We start from the raw sequence: 21,734 nt of genomic DNA on the forward strand, positions 1-21,734 counted from the left end.
CCCAGGGAATGCCTGCCCTATCCTGTTCCTATGGTAAATATAGCCCAACTTACTGTGTGGCACATAGGTTAGAGCAGAAGGTTGGAGCAGATTAACCAAACAACTCTTTTCACAGGCTAAAGAACGAGACAATATCTTAATGTAAATGAATAGCAGGTGTTTGACAGGTTATATAGCCTATACTGTATGTGCTTGGCAGCTGTGACTGACTGTGTCCTTGCAGAGTGACACTGAGGCTGAGCGCACGTGAAGTTGCTGTAGTTCTCTGGTCAGTGCTAACTCTTCAACGTTGCGGGATAGACATTGAATTGAGTTCCCACCAGTGAGAGCATAGGGGAGTAGAGGGGTCATTTGATTTCATAGCCATGTGAGCGGGGAGAAATGTAAGGCTGCTATTGGGTTTAAAAACTAAGTTATGTGGGCTATTTAGACAATTTAAAGCTGAGAGGGAGACAAGAGCTAGAGAGTACTCGATTGTAGCATTCGATTGTAGACCAAAAGATACTCGTATAGGGCCCATAGTTTGGTGAGTGGCACAGTGGCACTGGTGACTGTGTCAGCTCACATTAGAAGCGGTCGGACGGACCATCATGCTGCAGCTGTGCAAGGTGACCAAGCACCTGTTCATCAGCAACGCTCGCTCGGCCTGCAGTGACGAGCTCATCCAGCAGGAGGCGGTGACGCTCTGCATCAACGTCTCCAAGCTGCAGCCTTTCCCCGCAGCATCAACCTCGTCTTCCTCAAGTTCCTCATCATCTCCCGCCGCCGTCGCGACGCTTCGCATCCCCGTCTACGACGAACCCAACGAGGACCTGTACCGCTACTTCGACCGCTCCGCCGATGCCATCCAGAAGGAGGCGAACCGTGGCGGCCACAGCGTGGTGTACTGCAAGAACGGACGAAGCCGCTCTGCCACCGTGTGCGTTGCGTATCTCATGAAGCACCGCAAGATGTCGCTGAACGACGCTTTGCAGGTGGGTGGCTTGTACAGTGGTCTCTCAGCTCTGGTGGTGCAGAGTTGCAGACGGTGCAGACAGACAGGACCCCATGAAAATTGCTGCTGTCTGATGGGCAGTGATGGGATTTTAGGGCAGTGGTGGAAGTTTTTATACTTAAGTATATAATGTATACAGAAATACCTAGTATTTAAAGTAAAAATCCTGTATTCAAAATTGTATTTGAGTAAAAGTAGTAAAGATAGACTATATTGGTATCATTACAGTAGTCCTACAAAATGAAAACATAGGCCTACTCAAAATGAGAACTGGCCGGTTGGATTGTAGTAAATAGTAGTACTATGTGTTTTAATGTTGCAGCTGCTGGTAAAGGTGGAGCTTATAGGCTACTTTATGTGCTGCTGGGCAGATTAACCTATATTATTTATCACTTAATTTATATGTTGTATTCAATTTATAATTACAATTTAAAATGTAGGCATTAGCAGACGCTCTTAATCCAGAGCGACTCTGGATATTCAGAATCTACAGGTTTAACCTGTCAAAAAACTGTAGTAGGGTAGTAAAAAGTACAATGTTACCCCTGAAATAGAGCAGAAGTATAAACCAAGGTCAAGAAACTGAAATACTCAATATAAAGCTTTCCATCACTGGATCAGGGACTAACATAAGGTATGAGGCTGAGAATCATTGTGGTCTTTGATTGTTTTTAGTTTTAGTATTTGTGGCAGCCAAATTCTGTTTTTATTGTGTTAAATTGCCTCTTTCTTGTGTTTATTTTTATTTGTTTTATTGTGCCAAGAGGGCACCTGGCCATGGGTCCCTCTCATTAAAAAAAAAAAGTTAATTAACAATTTTATAAATATATAAAAATTGTGGCGTAGGCAACCTAATAGTGTGTGTTACAGGCAGAGAATTATACTTCCATAAATATTGTGTCTTCTTGGGTCTCGGCCATGTCCCCTGAAAACTCACTGGCTTAGAAAGCCTGTTCTGTAATGCTGCAAAGTCATAGTTTGGATTTCAATGACAGTCGTATCCTGACACAAGGTGTCCTTAATAATGAACATACCCGCTGGCGCTGACTCATCATGTATCTGGAGGCAGGCCTCTGCTGACATAAAGTGATGTACACGACCTCTTCACACTGTCTGTTTGTTTCTGTCTCCTATAAGGGCATCTGCATCTACATAGCTTGAAGTAGTTCATTGAAAAACAACACTATTTAAGGGACACATACTGTTAATTTCACTCCAAGATAGATAGATAGGCAGGCAGGCAGGCAGGCAGGCAGACAGGCAGACAGGCAGACAGACAGACAGACAGACAGACAGACAGACAGACATGGAAATTCAGTTGTCATAGCAGCACCACTGTTACCAATTATGGGAAGTTGGGAACAAGTACAGAATAAGTACAACACTAATAAGAGAACAACGTAAAAGACAAAATGAAGTAGTTAGTTTCATTTTTTGTCCACGTGTGGAAATTTGTCTTCGGTCTCCAACAGCAAAAACACTTACACAATTATCTTCATGGCAAAAATGCAGGACAGATCTAGAGAGACATGGTATCATTTAGTGCCTTAATGGCATTAGGAATGAAGGAATTTTTAAAGATGTTACGGTTAGCTTTTGGTACTTAGTTTGTACCGTTTACCAGAGGGAAGGGAAGTAGTTTGAAATCCCTGCAGAGTGTATGAGAGGGATCATTTACTATCTTGACAGCTTTTTTTTCGAAGTACTTCCTTGTAGATACAACTTAATTGTTTCTGTCTCTTCCCAATGATTTTTGAGGCTAGGTTCACTATTCGCTGCAGCTTGCTTCTTCCTTTTACATTAAGATTGCCATACCACATTGTCATAAAGACAGCCTAACATCTGACCTTGCCCTCTGTGCCTGTCTGGTCACGTGTGCAGTGTGCACACTGCATTGTAGTGTGTAGGTCAACAATAGCCTACATAGAAATAGAGGCGTAGTATCATGTGCATTCTATCACCAATAAAAATGGCAAGACAGGTGCATTTGGTTCTGTTCGTATACCCCAAACATCTGAGGCGGCACATGCCCTCTCTGTTTCTATGAGCATGATACCCCTGGCAGTGGTTAAGTAGTAATAACTGTAAATGTACTGTCCCTTCCTCTGTTTCAGAAAGTGAAGACGGCTCGTCATGTGATCAACCCCAACCCTGGCTTCATGGCTCAGCTGGAGAGATACGAAAAAGAGCTGAAAAAGAGACGCAGAGAAAATTCAGCACCCAAGTAATACAGATCCACAGAGATCAGGGCTGGGATGTTTCTCCCCCTAGAGACAATCTTACTAAACCTTATTTTCCAACATTCAACAACTTCAACATTGCTCACCCCAAAGCCTTCAAACCCTAGATGTCCAGGTTAAAAGAGCTCTTCACCTCCATAAAGGAATCAGCTTTTCATCTAGGTGCTTAAAGAGAAAGTTGAAAGTGTTTGTAAGAACATATCTTGGTTCCTCTTGCCTGCGTGAGGGCACAAATAAATGGCATTTTGTTTGGTTTGACCAGCTTGTCCCACACAGAGGCAGAACAGTACCAAAAGGCTCTCTGAGGGTATGTTCACGCTAGATAAATAAAAATAGGCGCTGCCTTTTTTACCTTAAAGCCCATGGCAAATGACTAAAAGGTGACCATGTACTGCAAAAGGGGCCACCTTTAAAAGGTTCTGGTCATTGTGCTTTTTTTGGCAGCACTGAGCGCATTTAAAAGTTGAGAATAGTTGAACTTTTCTAAGAAGAAACAGCTGAGCAATCACGATAAACTGTGTCTGCTGTCTCAAGACTGCTGGCTTTTACCCTCCACAACAGGTATTCAAATTGTCCCTTTAATAGCCCGGAGTAAAACTTTTAAACCTGCTTCGTCCATATGAAGCTCCTGGACAAGGTTGTGATATGCCCCCGTACCGCTGTCGTACTGTAGGTGGAGGAGGAGATCATTTTCAGATAAACCACTCCAGGCAGCACTTTTTCTTCATAACAAGGGGACAGTGCAAACACACCCTGACGCAGCATAAATGAATTAAGGGGGAGAAACGCAATACAGTACATTGGGTGGAAGATCTTCACCTTTGCCGTGACAAATGATTCATCATTCTCTGATGACCATGGTTTATTTTTCCTCATACCACAGAATTGACTTCACCTCAGCTGTTTATCGTTTTTGTATCCCTCTCCTTGCCTTTCAGAGTAATTGCTGTGCTGTAGTGTAGCAGTGTCAGCTTTTACCTCTGCATAGAAGCACCTTTACAGAATGACAATGCATTTAGGCAGAACACCGTTGAGCCATTAGCATTATTATTTTTTTAGCACAGTTTCACTTTAACCTTAGCCATATGGTTCTGCTACAGCTTCAAGGGCAACGTAACGCTATGAGGGATTTTAAAACATTATCGTTAATATGAAGAGTTTGATTAAATTATAAAGCCCTAACCACACCAAGGGGTCACCATGCAACTCCTTGGGTCCAAACGGTTGCAAGGAGTTAACGCTAAAACCGTCTTGACCCTTTGGTGTGGTTTGGGCCATTGAATTCCATGCGTTGAATCACTAGGGTCAACGTGGGTCACCAAGACATATCACACCGCAGGGACAACGCTAAAACCGTCTTGACCCTTTGGTGTGGTTAGGGCTTAAGCCACACACCAACTGCTTCTCTAACCAAAATAATCACTGGTCTCAAAGTAGTTGATGAAAGAGATTTCTACATAGAACCATTTTTGTGCTATTTTTATTTCTTCCAAGACAGAAAGGTATTCATTTGGAATGAGGTAGCTATGGGTGAACTTGATATACAGTACTACCCATGTATTGGTATACGCAATAGTGTAGCGCTACATATGTACAAAGCCATCAAATACCTAAAACCCCTGTTAGATAAATACATAGATTAGGTACTATAGCAATAAGTTGTACTCAGGTAAATTCTATAGAATAAAGTACACAAGCCATCAGATATAGCTTATTTATATACTAGTGGTAGATTCATTATACAAGTTTGGTTTCGACTAGACTATTCAGATTATGTGTATATAGCTCATGGTACACCCAGATTTATAAAGTCCAATGACGTACAGTAATCTGATTGGTGTACATATTTCTGTTATTTCATTTTTAGCACACAGGAGCAGAGCACTGACCACCATGGCTGATCAGGAAATGTGGTTTAGAAATAATCACGATAGTTTGCCTTTGAATTAGTTTGTCTCTTACTGTGTTTAAGCCGCATACTGTGACACATGAGCTTACTTTTAGAGTTTAAAAAGCCAGGCAGCTGATAACCTATTCTAGTTACAATAGATCAATAGGTTAAGCTTATAATGATTTGTGTTATATGTTCTTTAGCATATTGTGTAAACTCCTGCTGGTGTTGTGCAGTGATTTGGCTGGGCAATATTTTGATATTACATTGATACTGTGATTTGAGACTAGATATCATCTGGGATTTTGGATATTGTAATAACATGATATGGCACGAAGTGTCAAAAGTGTTGTCTTGTCCTGGTTATATTCAAGTCTTATTTTATACCTACAAAGGGTTTCATGTTATCATCATCACAATGGTGATTACAAGGTATTTGGTCAAAAACCTAAGGTGATATTTAATTCTGTTCATATTGCCCAGTGCTATAACATGAAACCACTGAATAACCATCAGAAAAATAATCTCACATTTTACATGAAAGCGTTAAGAACCGAGCTTGCTAAGCTTGAAGAGACAAGAAGCTAACCGTATGATTAGGCTAAACATAGATACAAATGTCATTTTCTCAATTGTATGTATTGAAATAAATTCAAATAAAGGTTTTGTGTCTATTAGTTTACATTTATTTCTTTTTTGGGGGGAGTGGGTTGGTGGATTATTCTGCATTAACACTACAAAACATTTCATTTACAGTATAATATTAACGGACAGGAGGAGCCTGGATTCGAGCCGCCGACCCAGGGATCATTGGACGACCTGCTCTACCTCCTGAGCCACAGCCGCCCACATTTAACTTGTGCTTTTATTTAGAGTGACTGAAAATATACAGGTACAGCCCTGGAGTGTGTTGCTCCTCACAGCGAGCTCACACCCACCCAGAGCAACTTTAGTTGAACCTGTAGACAATGCCAGTTTGAGGCTACACATTTCATTACATCAAAATCATTATAGAATAACTATAATATTCTGAATAATTAACCAACAGTATATTATTTTTAAAATATACTGCATTTTAATAAAAATAATTTGAGGATTTGGTTTAAGGGTGGCACCCTAGAGGACAGGCAACAGGCAGATTAATCCTCAGTAAATCTGTTTAAATTCTTATAGTAGTTTCCAAGAAATTTGCATTTCTTTGTGATCGATGATCATGGAATAAAAACAGTAATATAACCAGAAAGAAAAACAGACATACATTTTAAAGAGTTTTTTTTAATTATTATTATTAGAAAACTGTTTTACATCTCTATTGTGTAGGAGGCCTTTTCCTGAGTTGCTCCTGGGACTGGCGAGATTAAAAAAAAGGAGAAGGTGAGATATAACATGACATGTGTGTGAGCTGTGAGGGCTGTTATCTCTGGGACTGCAATCCCAGTAAAATTCTAATTTAAAGCAGCACTATGTGACCTTTTTAGCATGTAGAATATTTTGTCCCACAAAATTATAAAGTCACATGTTTAAGCAATAGCAATCATCCTTCTATAACCCTGCTAAGGGCTTGACTATTACTATAGGGCAGACATATCCTGGCAGATCCTGGCATTTGCCAATGTGCAAGGCAGAACTGCCAGTCAATGCGAAAGCTGGCCAATCACAGCGTTTCCACACCAGATATGCTTGCAGAGACTCTTGTGTAATTAAGTCAAAGATGTTGGCTGCCATGTTATTTATGCGCCACTGATACCCCAAACTAGTGTTGTTTTAACTCTGAGAGTGTACAAATGCAAACAAACCATTTAGCTGGATGACCGGCACAGACTTTGAAAACCAGGGCCTTAGTGCATTGCATTGCATCTCAAATGGGGGTAGCTACAGTACATGTACCCCAAGGGGTACCTAGAAATACTACAGGGCATATGTCATCAGAGAAAGCGAAAAATGGACGCATGTACAGCTATGTTTAAAGATAAAACTTTTACATAGTTCTGGGTGAACCAGCTGTGTTAACCCAGTTAGACATGAGGCCGATTCTAAAAATGCTTTCTAAATCAGAAAACAGGTTTCAGAAATGTTTAATTTGCCTATAGCTAAAATCTAAAAGGAGTCAAGGACACACAGATGCTTTCCCAGATTGAAGCAAACTTATTTAGATTTATTTATATACATAAATCTGCTCAGGAATTGCAATGCTTTGTGATGCTATATTCTTCAAAAGGTGATGGGTTATTATTATCATCATTCATATCACTATGGTTTTCTCTTGCAGTTTTCTAAGCTAAACGACGTTGTGGTCAGGTGAAGCCCAAAAAGATTTGAGACCCAGTTAGAGAAGTGGTCGGGGACTGGACATCTTGTCCCAGTCTTCGCGTATCTGATCGATCCAGTCGTTATAGTTGGACACCTTGGTGTAGATGCCCAGCTTGTCTTTCTTGCCACAGCCCTCGCCCCACGACACCAGGCCGATCAGGAACCACGTGCCCCCGTACAAAGTGACCATGGGCCCCCCGCTGTCCCCTTCGCAGGCGTCTACCTGCTGGCCAAGGATGCCGGCGCACAGCACGTTGTCAGTGATGTTGTGGGTCATCGCGCGGGCACACGTGCCGTAGCTGACCAGTGGGACCTTGATGACGTTGAGTGCCGAGCTGAACTTCCCTGTGTTCAGGTCCTCCTTGCCCCAGCCGGTCACCACGGTGACCGTGCCGTTGAGGTGGAGCACGCGCTCGGCCATGCTGCGGCTTGGGAGGCACGCAGGGACGATGTAGTTGGAGAGGGGGGCAGGGGTGGCGAGGCGTAGAAGGGCGATGTCGTTGTCCACCGTGTTGCTGTTCATGGTGTAGTTGGGGTGCTTGAAGATGCCGTTCTGAGAGACCGGCAAGGTGGCCTCCGTTCCCTCCATCTTCCAACGCTCGTAGTCACCTGCAGTAGTGATGGGTTTAAAAACACGATGAGACATTATTATAGTCTCGCGTAGCCAGAACATCAGAGATCTTCTGGCTACGCCGGGGGGCATAACAAAAACATGGCATAACAAAAATTCTAACCTCTTTATCCATTTACAGTATATGTTGGCTTATAGGCTATTCATAAATAGAAGATCTACAAACTCTGAAGCTTGTTTCCATTGTGGCTGCAAGCTACATCTGCTATTTTTGAAAATAGTAGTAAAAGGTTTGGGAAATATATTTTTTTTTCTTTTTTAATGTCTGCTATTTTTTAAAATAGTAGTAAAATGTTTGGGAAAATGATTAGTAATTTTCTTCTCTTCTAGGGGTCCATGGCACAAAACCTTTTTAAATACATTGATTTGGGGGGTCCTTGGCATGAAAAGGTTTGAGAAACCCTGGAATAAAAGACTGTAAAGCTCACCCAGTCGCACTTTGAAACGGAGGCTGTTCTCCAGACAGTGAGCTGCAGTCAGAATCCAGTTCTCATCTATCAGGACTCCTCCACAGTGGAACCGCCCTCTTGCATTCAGTAACAGAGCCTATTTAAACCAAGCGCATTCACGCACGCACACACGCATGCATGCGCACACGCACGCACGCACGCACACACACACACACACACACGCACGCACGCACGCACGCACGCACGCACGCACACCACACGCACCAGCACACACACACACCATTCCAGCCTTTTTGCCTCCTTTTTGGGCAGCCTATGTTGTTGAAACCCTCCAACAACCACTCTGTAGGTATGTTCTAGGCTGCCAAACATAAAAACAAATATTCTGCATGCACCTATAGCACAGCTCTGAGATGGTATGTAGAAGTGGTTGGTATTTAATGACCGTGGTCATAAAAGCTTCTTCTAGGGGCAAAGGTGCTAGCTATCTCTAATACTTCTCTGGACTGGAAATTTAATTGAATGTTTTGTGTTTTTTTTGTGTTTTTTTTCCTTCTCTATTATGCTCACACGATGACGAGTACAGAGGCAGCAGGTTTGGATAAAGTGTCATACTGTGATGTTGGGTTTTACCTGCCAGGGGCTCTCCCCCTTCTTGCCCACCTCCCCTCCCACCATCCAGGGAAGCAGGCCTTCCACCGGCCCGTCATATGACGTCCTGCTGATCAGAAGCTGACCACATGAGGAGCTTCCTGTACAGGAGATACAGACAGAGGGGGTCACTTTAACTTGTCAACTCTCTGGAAGCAATATGACTGAAGCTTCGAAAGTGACTTTAAACCTGCATCTCTCTAATGGCTATGGGGATGACTACACTGACTGCTAAACACAAAGTCAGATTTTGTCCAAGAAAATTATCCTCACTTGATTTATTATCCCATTAAACAGTTTTCTAATGGATTTATGTTTTCAATCGTTTGGTTAAATGATGGTCCCATTCAGAGTAAAATATATGAGGGTGTGGCTATACATTGTGATTGGTACAAGATGGCATTCAGGTCAGGATAGAGGTGTAGCAACTATCCCCAACGCCACCCTCTTGTCCAAATATTGTTATTTCTGGCTGATTGAAAATCGTTGATGGAGATGATCAAATGGAGATGATCAAATATAAGATGACGAGGGTCAATTTGCTGAACTCCTGTGTCTAGGATTGTTAGTCAAACCAGTATAAGACGCCCTGAGGGCGAGAAGCAACAGAGCTTCATAATACGGCACAGTTAAGAAGCAGGAGTTAAACTACCTGTAAGACGCCCAGAGGGCGAGAAGCGACCTCGCCCTTTAGGGCGCTGAAACAACAGAGCTTCTTAATACGGCACAGTTGAGAAGCAGGAGTTAAACTATTAATCTGGTGTCAGTGAGGTCAGATGTAGAGTTGCTGGCCGGCTCATATATGCAGATCTAATCAATCACCAAACCATCACCATGTATGGCTATCCGGGGTTTGATGAGGTCAGTATACATATATCTGGGATCTCCATATATGGGCATAACAGGGATTGTATTAGGGCATCGTCTGGGAATGCCCATATGGACAATATTTTCTTTTCTTTTTTTAAATTGACGTATGCATTGCCATATATGGAGGCATGATGTCACGAGGCGTGACCAGATATGGAGACGTGATGTCACGAGGCGTGACCATATATGGAGATGTGATGTCACGATGCGTGGCCAACTGGCCATGGAGGCATGTGGTGACTAACTAACGGACGGACTGACGGGAGATGCAGGTTTTCATAATAAATGCGACCTGCAGTCGCAATAAAATCTGGTGTCCGTGTAGGTCAGATGTAGAGTTGCTGGCCGGCTCCATATATGCAGATCTAGGTGATGTCTTCTCCATGTATCCAGGGTTTGATGATGTCAGTGTCGTGATCTTCATATATGCAGATCCAGGTGATGGGCCAGCCCAATTAGGGCCCAGGTAGGGCCAGGCCTTAATTTTCGGTCCTAGTTTTCGCCGAATGACGGGCGTGGAGCAGCTGACAATTGGTTGACTGGTAGGATTTTCATTACTGTGGTCAGCTCCATATAGGGAGATTTAAGGGTTTCATGAGGTCAGATCAACATATAGAAGGAATTATGTACTGGCCATATATGGAGCGTGTCTTGAGTGTACAGGGTTCGATGAGGTCAGATCAACATATGGAATGAATTCTGTATTGGCCATATATGGAGTGTGTCACGAGGTGTGACAGACTGACTGTCGGTCACAATTAAATGTATTTCTTTGGAAGAGTGTATACAAACACGATTTGGACCGCGTTTGGGAGAGCCGGGTGGGGACGGTGTTATTTGTCACTGCGTGTACACTACTCCTGGGGTGGCACCTGGCTGTCAGCTGGGAGTGTTGAGCTGAAGGAGGAGGAACGAACATCCTCCCAGTGCTGGCTCCTCACTGGCAAGCAGTGGACGGGTTTAATTGGCATAACGACTAAATTGCTGAGAAAAAGGGGTAGAATAATAGGCTACTCTAAATGTAACCACTTGAACCTCAGCATCCGTATTATGGTGGGAACATTTGCCAAAAATAGCATTCCATCATAGATGTAAAAAAGTGGTACACTTGTAACTCAAGTCCGTTTGACTAAGAATAGAGGATTTAAGTGGTTACAAAATATAAGAAAAGGAATAAAGGTAATTATCTCACCAATAGGGACACAGGTTTTGCCATTGTCCTGCAGTCGGTAACCTTTGATGCAGTTGCAGGTGCGTCGCTGGCTGCCACCGTTCTCTGTACAGTCATGGTTGCAGTCACCGTTGTTAACAGAGCAGTTAGAGGCTGAGCTGGCTGCAGAACACATACAGTACATTTTGGAAACCTTGTAGCCTATAATGTACAAAACAGTTACTTTCCAGAAAAAGGAAAAAAAAGAAGAAGCTCTGTTTCAATGGACACAAGCGCTTGTTAATATTTGTCATAGGTTCAATATAAAACAGTACACAGACACAAATAAAACCCCAGGCTTGTAGTTTGTTTTCTAGTTCATGTTAAAAAACTACAGCAGATTACAAACATGGCAGACTAGTTACGCAACACAGCTGCACCAAACATTCAAGGTTTTCATTAGTCTCTCTCTCAAGACAGACTGTTGACATAATGGGTCCCCAGATTGGATTTTCATGTGTCCAGAAGAGCCAAGGGCATACCAATGTACAAACATGATAGGCAGTATTGACACGACTCAAATCTTATCTAACACATTATTAATTTGATAAGCTGCAGGTGTGTTGCATACATCACTGTGTGTACTATTAGTACAGCGATTATGCGCCCTGGCCTGCTGTAGTTTTTAACCTGAAGTGGAAAACAAACTACAAAATCAGCCTAGGGTTTCATGTCGCTTTAACCACATTTGTTTTGTGTTCTTTTTTCAAAAATGGGAAAAATAGTGAATATATCTACAGGTCCGACGCATTGTCAGATCTGAGCATGATCAACAATTTTTTCTACTTTTGAGTACGTGACACAGTGGTAAGACGAAGTTAGAATATGTAGAAATCCGACATATTTACACATGACAACATGATTGCATGCATGAACTCACGGCCACACCCACGCCCACGCCCACGCACGCACGCACGCACGGCCACACGCACGCACGCACGCACGCACGCACGCACGCACGCACGCACGCACGCACGCACACACACACACACACACTCACACAGTGATCATGGGACCTGTGTGACCTGGGCAATTTATGTTGTGTGACACGTACCGGCACGCAACTAAGTATAATCCAGGCATAACTCCAACTCCAACCTCTAAATCTAAACTCTAAAAGCGTAAACTTAACCCCAACCGAACCATGTCTCCTGTGAGACCCAGGGAAATGGTCCTCACAATTATTGTCTATACTTCTCAAGTCCTATTATTGCACTTGTGGGGACATTTGACCCTCACAGGTATAGCAAATGCAGTGCTACTCACGCTCGTCACAGTATTTCCCCTCATAACCCGGGTCACAGCTGCAGGCATAATTCTGGTATTGATCAACACAGGTCCCATGAGCACAGATGTTTGCATTACATTGGTCCCCATCTGAAACACAACAGAGATCAATATGATATTTTAAGTCAGTGGACCGGGTCCAACTGGTGGGCCGTGAGGGGATTGCAAATGGGCCCCCAAATGATGGGCAAAACATTGTGATTTCACTGATAATTAAACGTTAATATATACATTTTTAAATGCATTTTTCTCTGTAAAACCTTGAAGAAAATAAGTTTTGTTTGTGATACCAATAAATAGGAACTATACATACTGTATAAGTTTACTAGTATCATTGATCCAAGCCAGAATATAATTGATTGATTGACCATGCTTTGAAAAGGCCCACCCATTTGACCATCTGACCACTTAACATGTGTTCTGCACATTAATTGTTTTGCATTCAGTTTGTTTCTTCATACATACAACTTATTCTTACCTATGTAGCGGGTCCAGAACTCCAGCTGTGGATTAAAAATTAACATTGAACAGTCAATGAATAATTTCCCCCCTTTCCCTGTTTTGAATTGAACGCCTTGCTACATTTACAAGTTAACATGCTAATAAAGATTCATATTTCAAATATAAAGTGCTCTCAACCCCAGGGGCCATGAATGTTAGAATTTTGCATGGGCGGGAATTAGCACCTGTGCATTCCATATTGTTCAGTAATAAGCATTGACCGATCATGTTAACTTTGTAAATGTTGCAAGGTGCTCAAAACAGGGTGAAGTCACATCATGGCTGTCATGATTACAACTGTCATGTTTCAGGGCTAGGGTAGATATTTGGCGGTTAGGTGTCATATTTTGTTTAGAGAAGTAGAAGTCAACATTTTTTTTAATGTGGAATGGTTATTGTAAAAAAATATACCAGTGAAGGATTATATCTAGAATAACGTTTGTATAACTTCAATAAAAGTGAGACCGTGAAAGCCTGGTAGGTCTTACTGTGGCCTCCCTGGTGTGGAAGATCTCCATGGCTTCCTCGAAGTCACAGATCTCCTCATTACACTCACGCTCCTGGTTCCCTGGTTTGAGCTCCTCTAGGAAGGAGTTGGCCCGCCTGGCCCTCAGCAGCGTGTGGGCCTCCGGTCGACTGGAGAACACTGGACACAGCCAGGAAGAAACAGTGTTTGTGCTTGTAGATACCTATCCCTCACTACATTTCAAAGACAAATAGAAACAGTGTTTGTGCTTGTAGATACCTATCCCTCACTACATTTCAAAGACAAATAGCCTACTGTACTTTTGACTCCACTACATTTATTGGAACGGAAAAAGGGACATTATGAAAAATTACTTAAAAGCCATATTAGTTCAGGGGCCAACACTGATATTTTGACAAATTGGTACCAACTAAGGTGACCGTAAAAAAAATATTTTTGTATTCCTACATGTCTCTTATATTTTGGTATGATACATCTTACAATTCAGTAGCTTAATGCCAGTTATATGTTACCATACCATTAACAACCTATAGAAGTCAAAAGTTTCCTAATTGTCTCCACCAGGCCGAAGGCATGGGGAGAGAGTATGTTTTGCACTCCGTCCGTCCGTCTGTGTGTCCGTCCGTCCGTGTGTCCGTCCGTCTGTGTGTCCGTCCGTCCGTGTGTCCGTCCGTCCGTGTGTCCGTCCGTCTGTGAACAGCTAATCTCCGGCATCGTTAACCCGGTCGATGCCAAATTTCGCACACACACTCCCTGGATGCCAACGATGAACCTCTGCCCCAAAATTTCAAGAACGGCCTGTTATAGCGCCACCAGGAGGCCGCTTTGTGCAAAACAAGTTTTTGGACAGTACACCTACAGATTTTGTCCAAACATCACGCAAATTGGTACACAGTCTCTCTAGAGCCATTCAACGAAACAGGTATTTCAGATTTCTCAGACTCCATCCTGATTGGCTAAGATTGGCTTCCAAAGTTCGCAGGAGTGCTCAGTTTCAAACAAAATGCTGCAAATCATGAACACATCGTGTGATTTCCGTGAAATTGCGTTTCACATTTTCAACTCAGCCTCATGGTGGCGCTATAACTGGCCGAAAAGTGTTTTTACCTCCAACTGCACGGATTTGTGGATAACTTTGTATGCCAACTCCCTAGAGGCCAAGGAAAAACCTTTGCCTGGAATTTTTCACATCTGCTCTTTATAGCCCGCTTTGTACCCGTTTTGTACAAATCGCCACAACTACTCAATGCAGCGTCCGATTGCGGTGAAACTGTGCATGCATATTCCCACTAGGCTGAGGAAGAAATGCCAGTTTTCAAATCAGCCTCATGGTGGCTCTACAACAGGCCAAGCCGTGTCACACACACACACACACACACACACACACACACACACACACACACACACACACACACACACACACACACACACACACACACACACACACACACACACACACACACACACACACACACACACACACACACACACACACACTCCTGGTGGAGACCTGTGGCACTTTTTCTAGTTTCATTATGTTTTAAGTAGAATATGTGACGTGTCAAACTAGGGGTTTTTCATGATTCTGAAAACACTCCTTGGGCTAAAAACGGCCATAGCGGTCATCACAAATGTGATGAGGACAAGAAGTGTTTTTCGTGCAAAACTAATGCACTACTTTTTCCTTGGTACCTCTTGTCTTACATCTGACAGTGACACAAGCTGAGTCCCCATACATGCACACACGCACGCACAGACTTGTGTCAATATGTGACACGTGAGCTTGTAGATCTTGTAGACCTGCAAATGGAACCATTTGTACGCTCTCAGTGTCCATTTGGACTCCGGTTGGTCCCCAGTAACCTGACTCCGCCAGATTGCTGCATTATTAAAGATGGAGTGCCACGATTTTTTTCCACCCTAAAACATGATCATCAGGTATTATTATAATATAAGGAGGAAGAACTTGTTCCAAAAAGTGTACAGTATTTGTTAAAATCATGCTTTTATGTGGACACGCCCACCAGTTCATTAAGTATGCCTGGTTTGCCTGGTGGGTGGTGATGGGTGGTGATCCACCTGAACTGAAGCCACACCCACAGCTGTAGTTGTATGATATTGATAAAGGGGTAGGGGTTAGGGGAGGGGCTGATAATGTGATGTCACTATATTACTGTTTATTTCATTGGCCCGTTTGACTGTCAAGGGTTCAGCCTCCAGGAAGAAACCCTAAATACAAAGTTAATACACCATTGCACATAAAAACGACTCCAGGGTGTCTAATGAAGTACTGTCACCTCATAGACACATGAAAAACTGGAAAAATACAAAAATTGTGGCACTCCATCTTTAAGTTCACAAGCGCTTCAATACTAGCCTGATTATCAGACTGTAGCTTTCTTGAAGCTTCAGTCTGACATTGTCTCCTGTCTGAGCGATTTCAAGGGGGAGGGGGATTAGAATTTCCCTCAACCAGTAGCCATTGGTGTTGTTTTTCCCTCCTTCATCTGTGTGTTGCGCTGCGTGATGACGCTAAAAACGGGACTCGGCGCTGATTGGTTGTTCGTTAGACCAACCCCCACCACCGATTCTCATTGGATAATACATTTTTGTACCGAAGAAATTATAGGTTCACAGTGCAACACAACACCAGACCAAGAGACTGAGTCCACTCAGAGAGTGGGCGGGGTCTTTGGGCTGGATCCAGGCTACTTCAATACGGCATCAGTCTCGGGAGCTGCCTATGCCATAGAAAGCATAGGTGGGTTCCAGTCTTTACCTGACACGCTGCTAACAGACGTCCAGCACAGAAGCAGCACCACTGATGCACAGATGACGAAGCCAGCCATGACATCAATCAAACCTGGCAGCCAATGGGATATGTCCGGGAAGAAGGCGTTAACCAATTGCACATTAGTTCTTCTAGTTCAAAAATGTTCATGGCTACACCGTGAATCTGTTCCAGAAGGAGCAAGTGCATTTTCCGGCAGCATTTCTGGCAGCATACTGAGGTTAGGGTATACTATACTAACTATGCCTAAACCTAACCTAACCCTATACCGGGTATAGGGTTAGGTTAGGTTTAGGCATAGTTTTACTGTAGGGTGAGGTTATAAGCATAGCTTTACTGTGGTTATGGTTAAGCTTAGGCATAGCACCGTGGCGAGAATCTAGAGGTTTTAGTGCCTTTTTCAGACACATTTGGCACGAGCCAGGTCCTCCTGGTTTCCCACCTCCCAGGTGTCTACCCCTTCAGCCCCCCCCCCCCCCCCCCCTTGATACCATCCCAATATGAAGAAAACTCTTTGTATTGATTCTGCAGTTATTTTTGAGTGGTGTAAACCACTCCTACAACTGGCTTTTGTGTGCATAAAAAAATGACCGTGGTTGCTATGTTCAAAATAATTTCTGACGTAATTAAATCACACCCGGGTGAACTGGATGACCGTAGCAACCGTGGTCATTTTCTCTGCGCAAAAAAAGCCAGTTGTGAAATCACATCCAGGTGTGATACATACATTTATCAAAAATGATAGCTTTTTTTACTTAACATATTTTGTGTGATTTCATTACGTCAGACATTACGTCAGACCACAGCTGATCATGCTATATAAAACCTTACACCACTCAGTTCACACGGGTGTGATTTTTATAAAATGTCCTACATGTTGTTTCCACCTAGATTTAGCAACTACATTGAATTTAGTACATCTATTCCATGTTTACCGTAAGGCTGTTCCATGATAACTTTAACAGCAAGCTTGTTCCATGAAATTTACAGAAGAGAGTAGTGCTTGCTACTGCTATGAATCACAAACATACATGTAAATCAAATACTATAAATGGAATGTAATACAATTCAAATATACATAAGCTCACCAGAACAGCAGCACAGGGGAAAATGTCCACGCTTCCTCAATCCTCCTTGTTTGACACTCGAGATGAAAACAAAAACTCAACATCAGAATCTGTCATGTGGAAAAGGCCATGAATCAACATAACATTTCTTGATTTTACCTTGATAACCTCTGACCAACGCAGTCCAAATCGCAGACAGACTCACAAACACAAGCCCATGCACGCACGCACGCACGCACGCACGCACGCACGCACGCACGCACACACGCACACACACACACACACACACACACACACACACACACACACACACACACACACACACACACACACACACACACACACACACACACACACACACACACACACACAATCCTCATTTGAAATAACCTTTTGACGCAAGTTAAAAGCTATAATATGACACAGATGCGTCCTCAGGTCTAAATGGGTTAATATAAATCAGGGCTTCCCTTACAGGAATTGAAACAGATAATTGAAACATTCACATTATATATCAGAACAATTTAGCATGTGATTTAAATAGCTGCTGGTGGGTACTTACATGTGAAGAGTCGCGGCAGGGACTCAATCTGTTGCATGGGCTGTTTAATCTGAGTTAATGACTGACTACAGTCAGATGTTTACTGACAGTCCACAATCTGAACCCCTGCACTGTCTGTCAGCGCTGGCTTCCCCCCCACGCCCCACAGGCCCACACACACACCTCCCCTTTAAGCTGTCCTAATTTAACATACCGGTACATCCGGGAACTCATCGCATACACATTATATACTATCATATCACACTATGACTTAATGCTTAATGAGATGCTGCTGATACTATTAAGAGATATTAATAGTGTTCAACTGTCGGTACCCAACATTGGCCTGGTTATATGTGGGTGAAATAGGCTCCCCCCCCCACCCCTCTCTCGCTCTCTGGACCTTCTCACCTGCAGGCCTCAGTCAGTTAGAATGTGAGCACAGTTCTAGCACCATCACACTGATAGTAACGGCTCTCCCCAGGGCTGCGTGCTCAGTACGCTCCTGTTCACCTTGCTGACTCATGTTCTGCCAGGTCCAGCTCCAATCATCACATTCGCTGACGATACAACAGTGGTGGGCCTAGTCACGAACGGCGATGAGATACAGTAGAGGAGGTGGAGAAACTGGACATATGGTGCAACAACAACTTGTCCTTAAATGTGGATAAAACCAAGTAGCGGAGTCTATACATTTATGGAAGGATGACTGTTATTGCTTAAACATATACAACTACATTTTGTGGGACATATAGCATAATATGATATATAGTTCTTAAAATGTTTAGTGCTACGTAAAGCATGCAGGTATGGAGGTTTTTATATGAAACAGCATTGTGCTGCAGTTTTTATTGATTTATTCAAAGGCGGTTGATACTGTGGACTATATTATAGCATAATAGGTTAATTCATATGGAAATGTCTGACTACAGTATTCTTTTTCAGTGGTGCAACCACTCCCTTACGGAGCTATGTGTGTGTGTGTGGGCGGTGGCTGGCTGGGTGGGTATGAGCACGAAAACAGCATGGCTGTTTTTCACCAACTGTATATGTGATGATTTCGTACAGTACAGTACAGTACAGTACAGTACAGTACAGTACAGTACAGTACAGTACAGTACAGTACAGGGTACAGTAGAGGGACCCCCACACGGTAACACGGCTCGCCGGAAACGGCCCGGCCCCCTGGGTGCGTTACTGGGGGTCCGGCACCCTGGCCGTGGTCCTGTAGGTCCCCCCCGGGGACCCCCACACGGATTTGCACCACTCACTTCACACAGGTGTGATTTTTATATCTTGCTGACAGGACTCATGTGCTCAGGCTGATGTTTTGTTTTCTGATTTTAACTATCCACAAGGGGGTGCCACAAGATACTGTTCTAGGACCATTGCTATTGCCACTGTAGAATAGACGCATTAGAGACGACGTCACGCAAGAAACAGCATGCGCGCGCATAAGGGCTGCAGAAGAACACCACCTCTCATTAGCCCTATATGTGCCCTCTCCCTACGCTCATTCTGTAGCTCCGAGATGAGGTCACAGAAAGAGCCCCCCCCACCCCGTTCAGAGACGGCGCATGTTTCCACAATTCCCCATTGCTTACCCTTGAAGTGACGTTCCGGGTTTACACTAATTCAACGTCAACAACGGACAAGAAAATCCAACTTTAAACGGTTACACGAGCGTTACAGCGGTTGTTTAGCATGTTTTTCAAGGAAGTTGAAAAGCTTGCCTTTAGCGCCTCCCCGGCGCCTCCCCTGGTCGAAAATGTCCAACTGACTTCAGTTCACTCGACATGCCCGCGCACACGCACCAATCCCTTGATAAACATGGAAGCGGCTGACTAAACCAACCGCTGTAACGCTCGTAACCGTTTAAAGTTGGATTTTCTTTTCCGTTGTTGACGTTGAATTCCGGAACGTCACTTCAAGGTTTTGGTTCATTGTTTAGAAAAGGGTAAGCAATGGGGAATTGTGGAAACATGCGCCGTCTCTGAACGGGGTGGGAGGGGCTCTTTCTGTGACCTCATCTCGGAGCTACAGAATGAGCGTAGGGAGAGGGCACATATGGGGCTACACCTCTCATAAGATGCAATGGAAAAGTTCTAACTGCACTCACGTGTAAAAATGCCCCATCAAACTTTCAGATGCTGTTTTTCTCCCAGTGTGGAGGAAGAATGATTAGGATTTTTATTGTGATCTCTCGCCCTTGAAATATATAGTCCTTGGTTTCTGTTGTGGTTTCCTCAAAACCACACCTCCAGTCGCTGTCATAAGAACGGGAGGCGCGCTCATGATCACGGCAGCAGTGCTGTTTGTCCACGGCTGCACGCGCACCTGCAGCCCATCAAGTATAATTTATGCTTCGTCCCGCGATGGTGTCGCGCACGCAGACCTCTACGCTCACAACAGTCGCATCTGTGATGCGATGTGAGCTTGTATATCAGCTGTTCTCTGTGCGCAACACTGTTGCGCTTTGAAGTATAAATGTCTCCTAGGGTGCATGATCTCACTAGCCAACTCACAAGAGGAGGTTGAATGGACTGAAACCAGCGCTCCGCAAAACAACAGGTTTGGAGATCTGTTGGGAATTGATTACATGAAACAGTCACCCGTGCGCCCAGTCCCAATGTTTGTAAACAAATAATTGGTCTATACAGTCAATCAATCATAGGCAAGACTGTCTCTGAATACAAACTTCCATTTGTAGTACATTGTCATCGCTGTACTACTGCTATCACAAACAATCATGGAAAATGTGCAAAAATGTAGTTAAATAAATATAACCCCAACTTCAGCAACTAATGCTTGTTCCAAATCCAGAGAAACAATCTGTCCAAAAGTAGCACAGTATTGCCTCTAAATACACATCACAGGGTGCCTCACCTGAAAAGCTCAGATCTGAAGTAACTGGTAATTAGAAAAAGAAAAGGTTATATAAAACAAAATAGATTTGGTGTTGAGACGAGTTGGACTAGATAGAGCATTGGGGCCCGGGACTCGGGTCAACTAGGGTTTAAGTGGTTAAACTACTTTTTCCATGTAGGTGTAGCTTGCTCCATTTCTCTATAGGGGGGTAGCTTGACTAGCTTCATTGTAGTATAGATTAATTGACTGTACAATAACTGGTAGCTTAAAATAGCGTGCTCCATTTTCTAAGAAGCTTGACTAACATCGCTTGTGGCAGAGCAATAATCTGATGACCACAAAAACTGGAATATGCACAAATGTAATTTCTTAATGAGCAAAAAATATTGCTAGTCTACGTCATGCTTGCTTTGTTCTTTAACCATGTTGTCTTGTCTGTCATGTCATGTCATGTCATAGCCTTCTGTCATGTCTTACCCACAGGCAGCGCAAGTCAAATGTCAAAACACATATATGCAATTATAATGGGCTGGTTCAACAGCATGCTCAGGTGTGATGCTGGTGACCCTAGGGTTGGGCTGGACTATGTTTAGTATGAAGACACAGAGAATCAGCTCAGAGAGAGAGAAGATAACCCATTGAAACCCATTAAAGCGGTGCCCGCTGGCCTAGTGGTCCAGGCGCATGCCACATATAAGGCTGACAGAGTGTTGTGTGTTCAAATCCCGCTCATGATGACCTTTGCTGCATCTCCCTCCCTCTTTCGTGTCTATCTTCACTTGTAACTATCAATAAAAACACAATACACAAGCTCACAGTGCATCACTTTGTGCCGCGCTGTGTCGGCTGTGAGCTTGTACCGGTACATCTTATATTTATTTTGATGGCTTAATAAATGTGTAGTGTAGTGTAGTGTAGTGTAGTGTAGTGTAGTGTTGTGTGCGTGTGCGTGTGCGTGTGCGTGTGTGTGTGTGTGTCTCTCTCT

At 43.4% G+C, this 21,734-nt stretch overlaps 2 protein-coding genes across 7 annotated transcripts; one reads left to right on the plus strand and one right to left on the minus strand.

The window, feature by feature from the left end:
• Positions 1–79: 79 nt before the first annotated feature.
• On the plus strand, positions 80–5,785 carry dusp28 (dual specificity phosphatase 28). The gene is made up of 2 exons (XM_079488585.1): positions 80–974; positions 3,109–5,785. Exons 1-2 carry the CDS (start codon positions 591–593, stop codon positions 3,220–3,222), a joined length of 498 nt encoding a protein of 165 aa, XP_079344711.1. The 5' UTR covers positions 80–590; the 3' UTR covers positions 3,223–5,785.
• Positions 5,786–7,237: 1,452 nt separating this feature from the next.
• On the minus strand, positions 7,238–20,856 carry proca (protein C (inactivator of coagulation factors Va and VIIIa), a). Of its 6 annotated transcripts, none has more exons than XM_079488575.1 (11): positions 20,768–20,856; positions 18,293–18,508; positions 17,362–17,417; positions 16,262–16,345; positions 13,484–13,641; positions 12,973–12,997; positions 12,474–12,584; positions 11,190–11,330; positions 9,110–9,228; positions 8,495–8,612; positions 7,238–8,044 (listed from the first exon to the last, which is right to left on the minus strand). In XM_079488575.1, exons 4-11 carry the CDS (start codon positions 16,329–16,331, stop codon positions 7,452–7,454), a joined length of 1,335 nt encoding a protein of 444 aa, XP_079344701.1. In that variant the 5' UTR covers positions 16,332–16,345; positions 17,362–17,417; positions 18,293–18,508; positions 20,768–20,856; the 3' UTR covers positions 7,238–7,451. The 6 variants fall into 6 exon arrangements, with proteins under 6 accessions (XP_079344701.1, XP_079344699.1, XP_079344702.1 ...); XM_079488573.1 differs by lacking the exon at positions 20,768–20,856 and adding an exon at positions 20,001–20,136 and having other exon boundaries at positions 18,293–18,464; XM_079488576.1 differs by lacking the exon at positions 20,768–20,856 and adding an exon at positions 20,001–20,136 and having other exon boundaries at positions 17,362–17,450; positions 18,293–18,464.
• Between the last annotated feature and the right edge of the window lie 878 nt (positions 20,857–21,734).

This window comes from Electrona antarctica (assembly GCF_951216825.1).
Source record: "Electrona antarctica genome assembly, chromosome: 19".
NCBI lineage: Eukaryota > Metazoa > Chordata > Actinopteri > Myctophiformes > Myctophidae > Electrona > Electrona antarctica.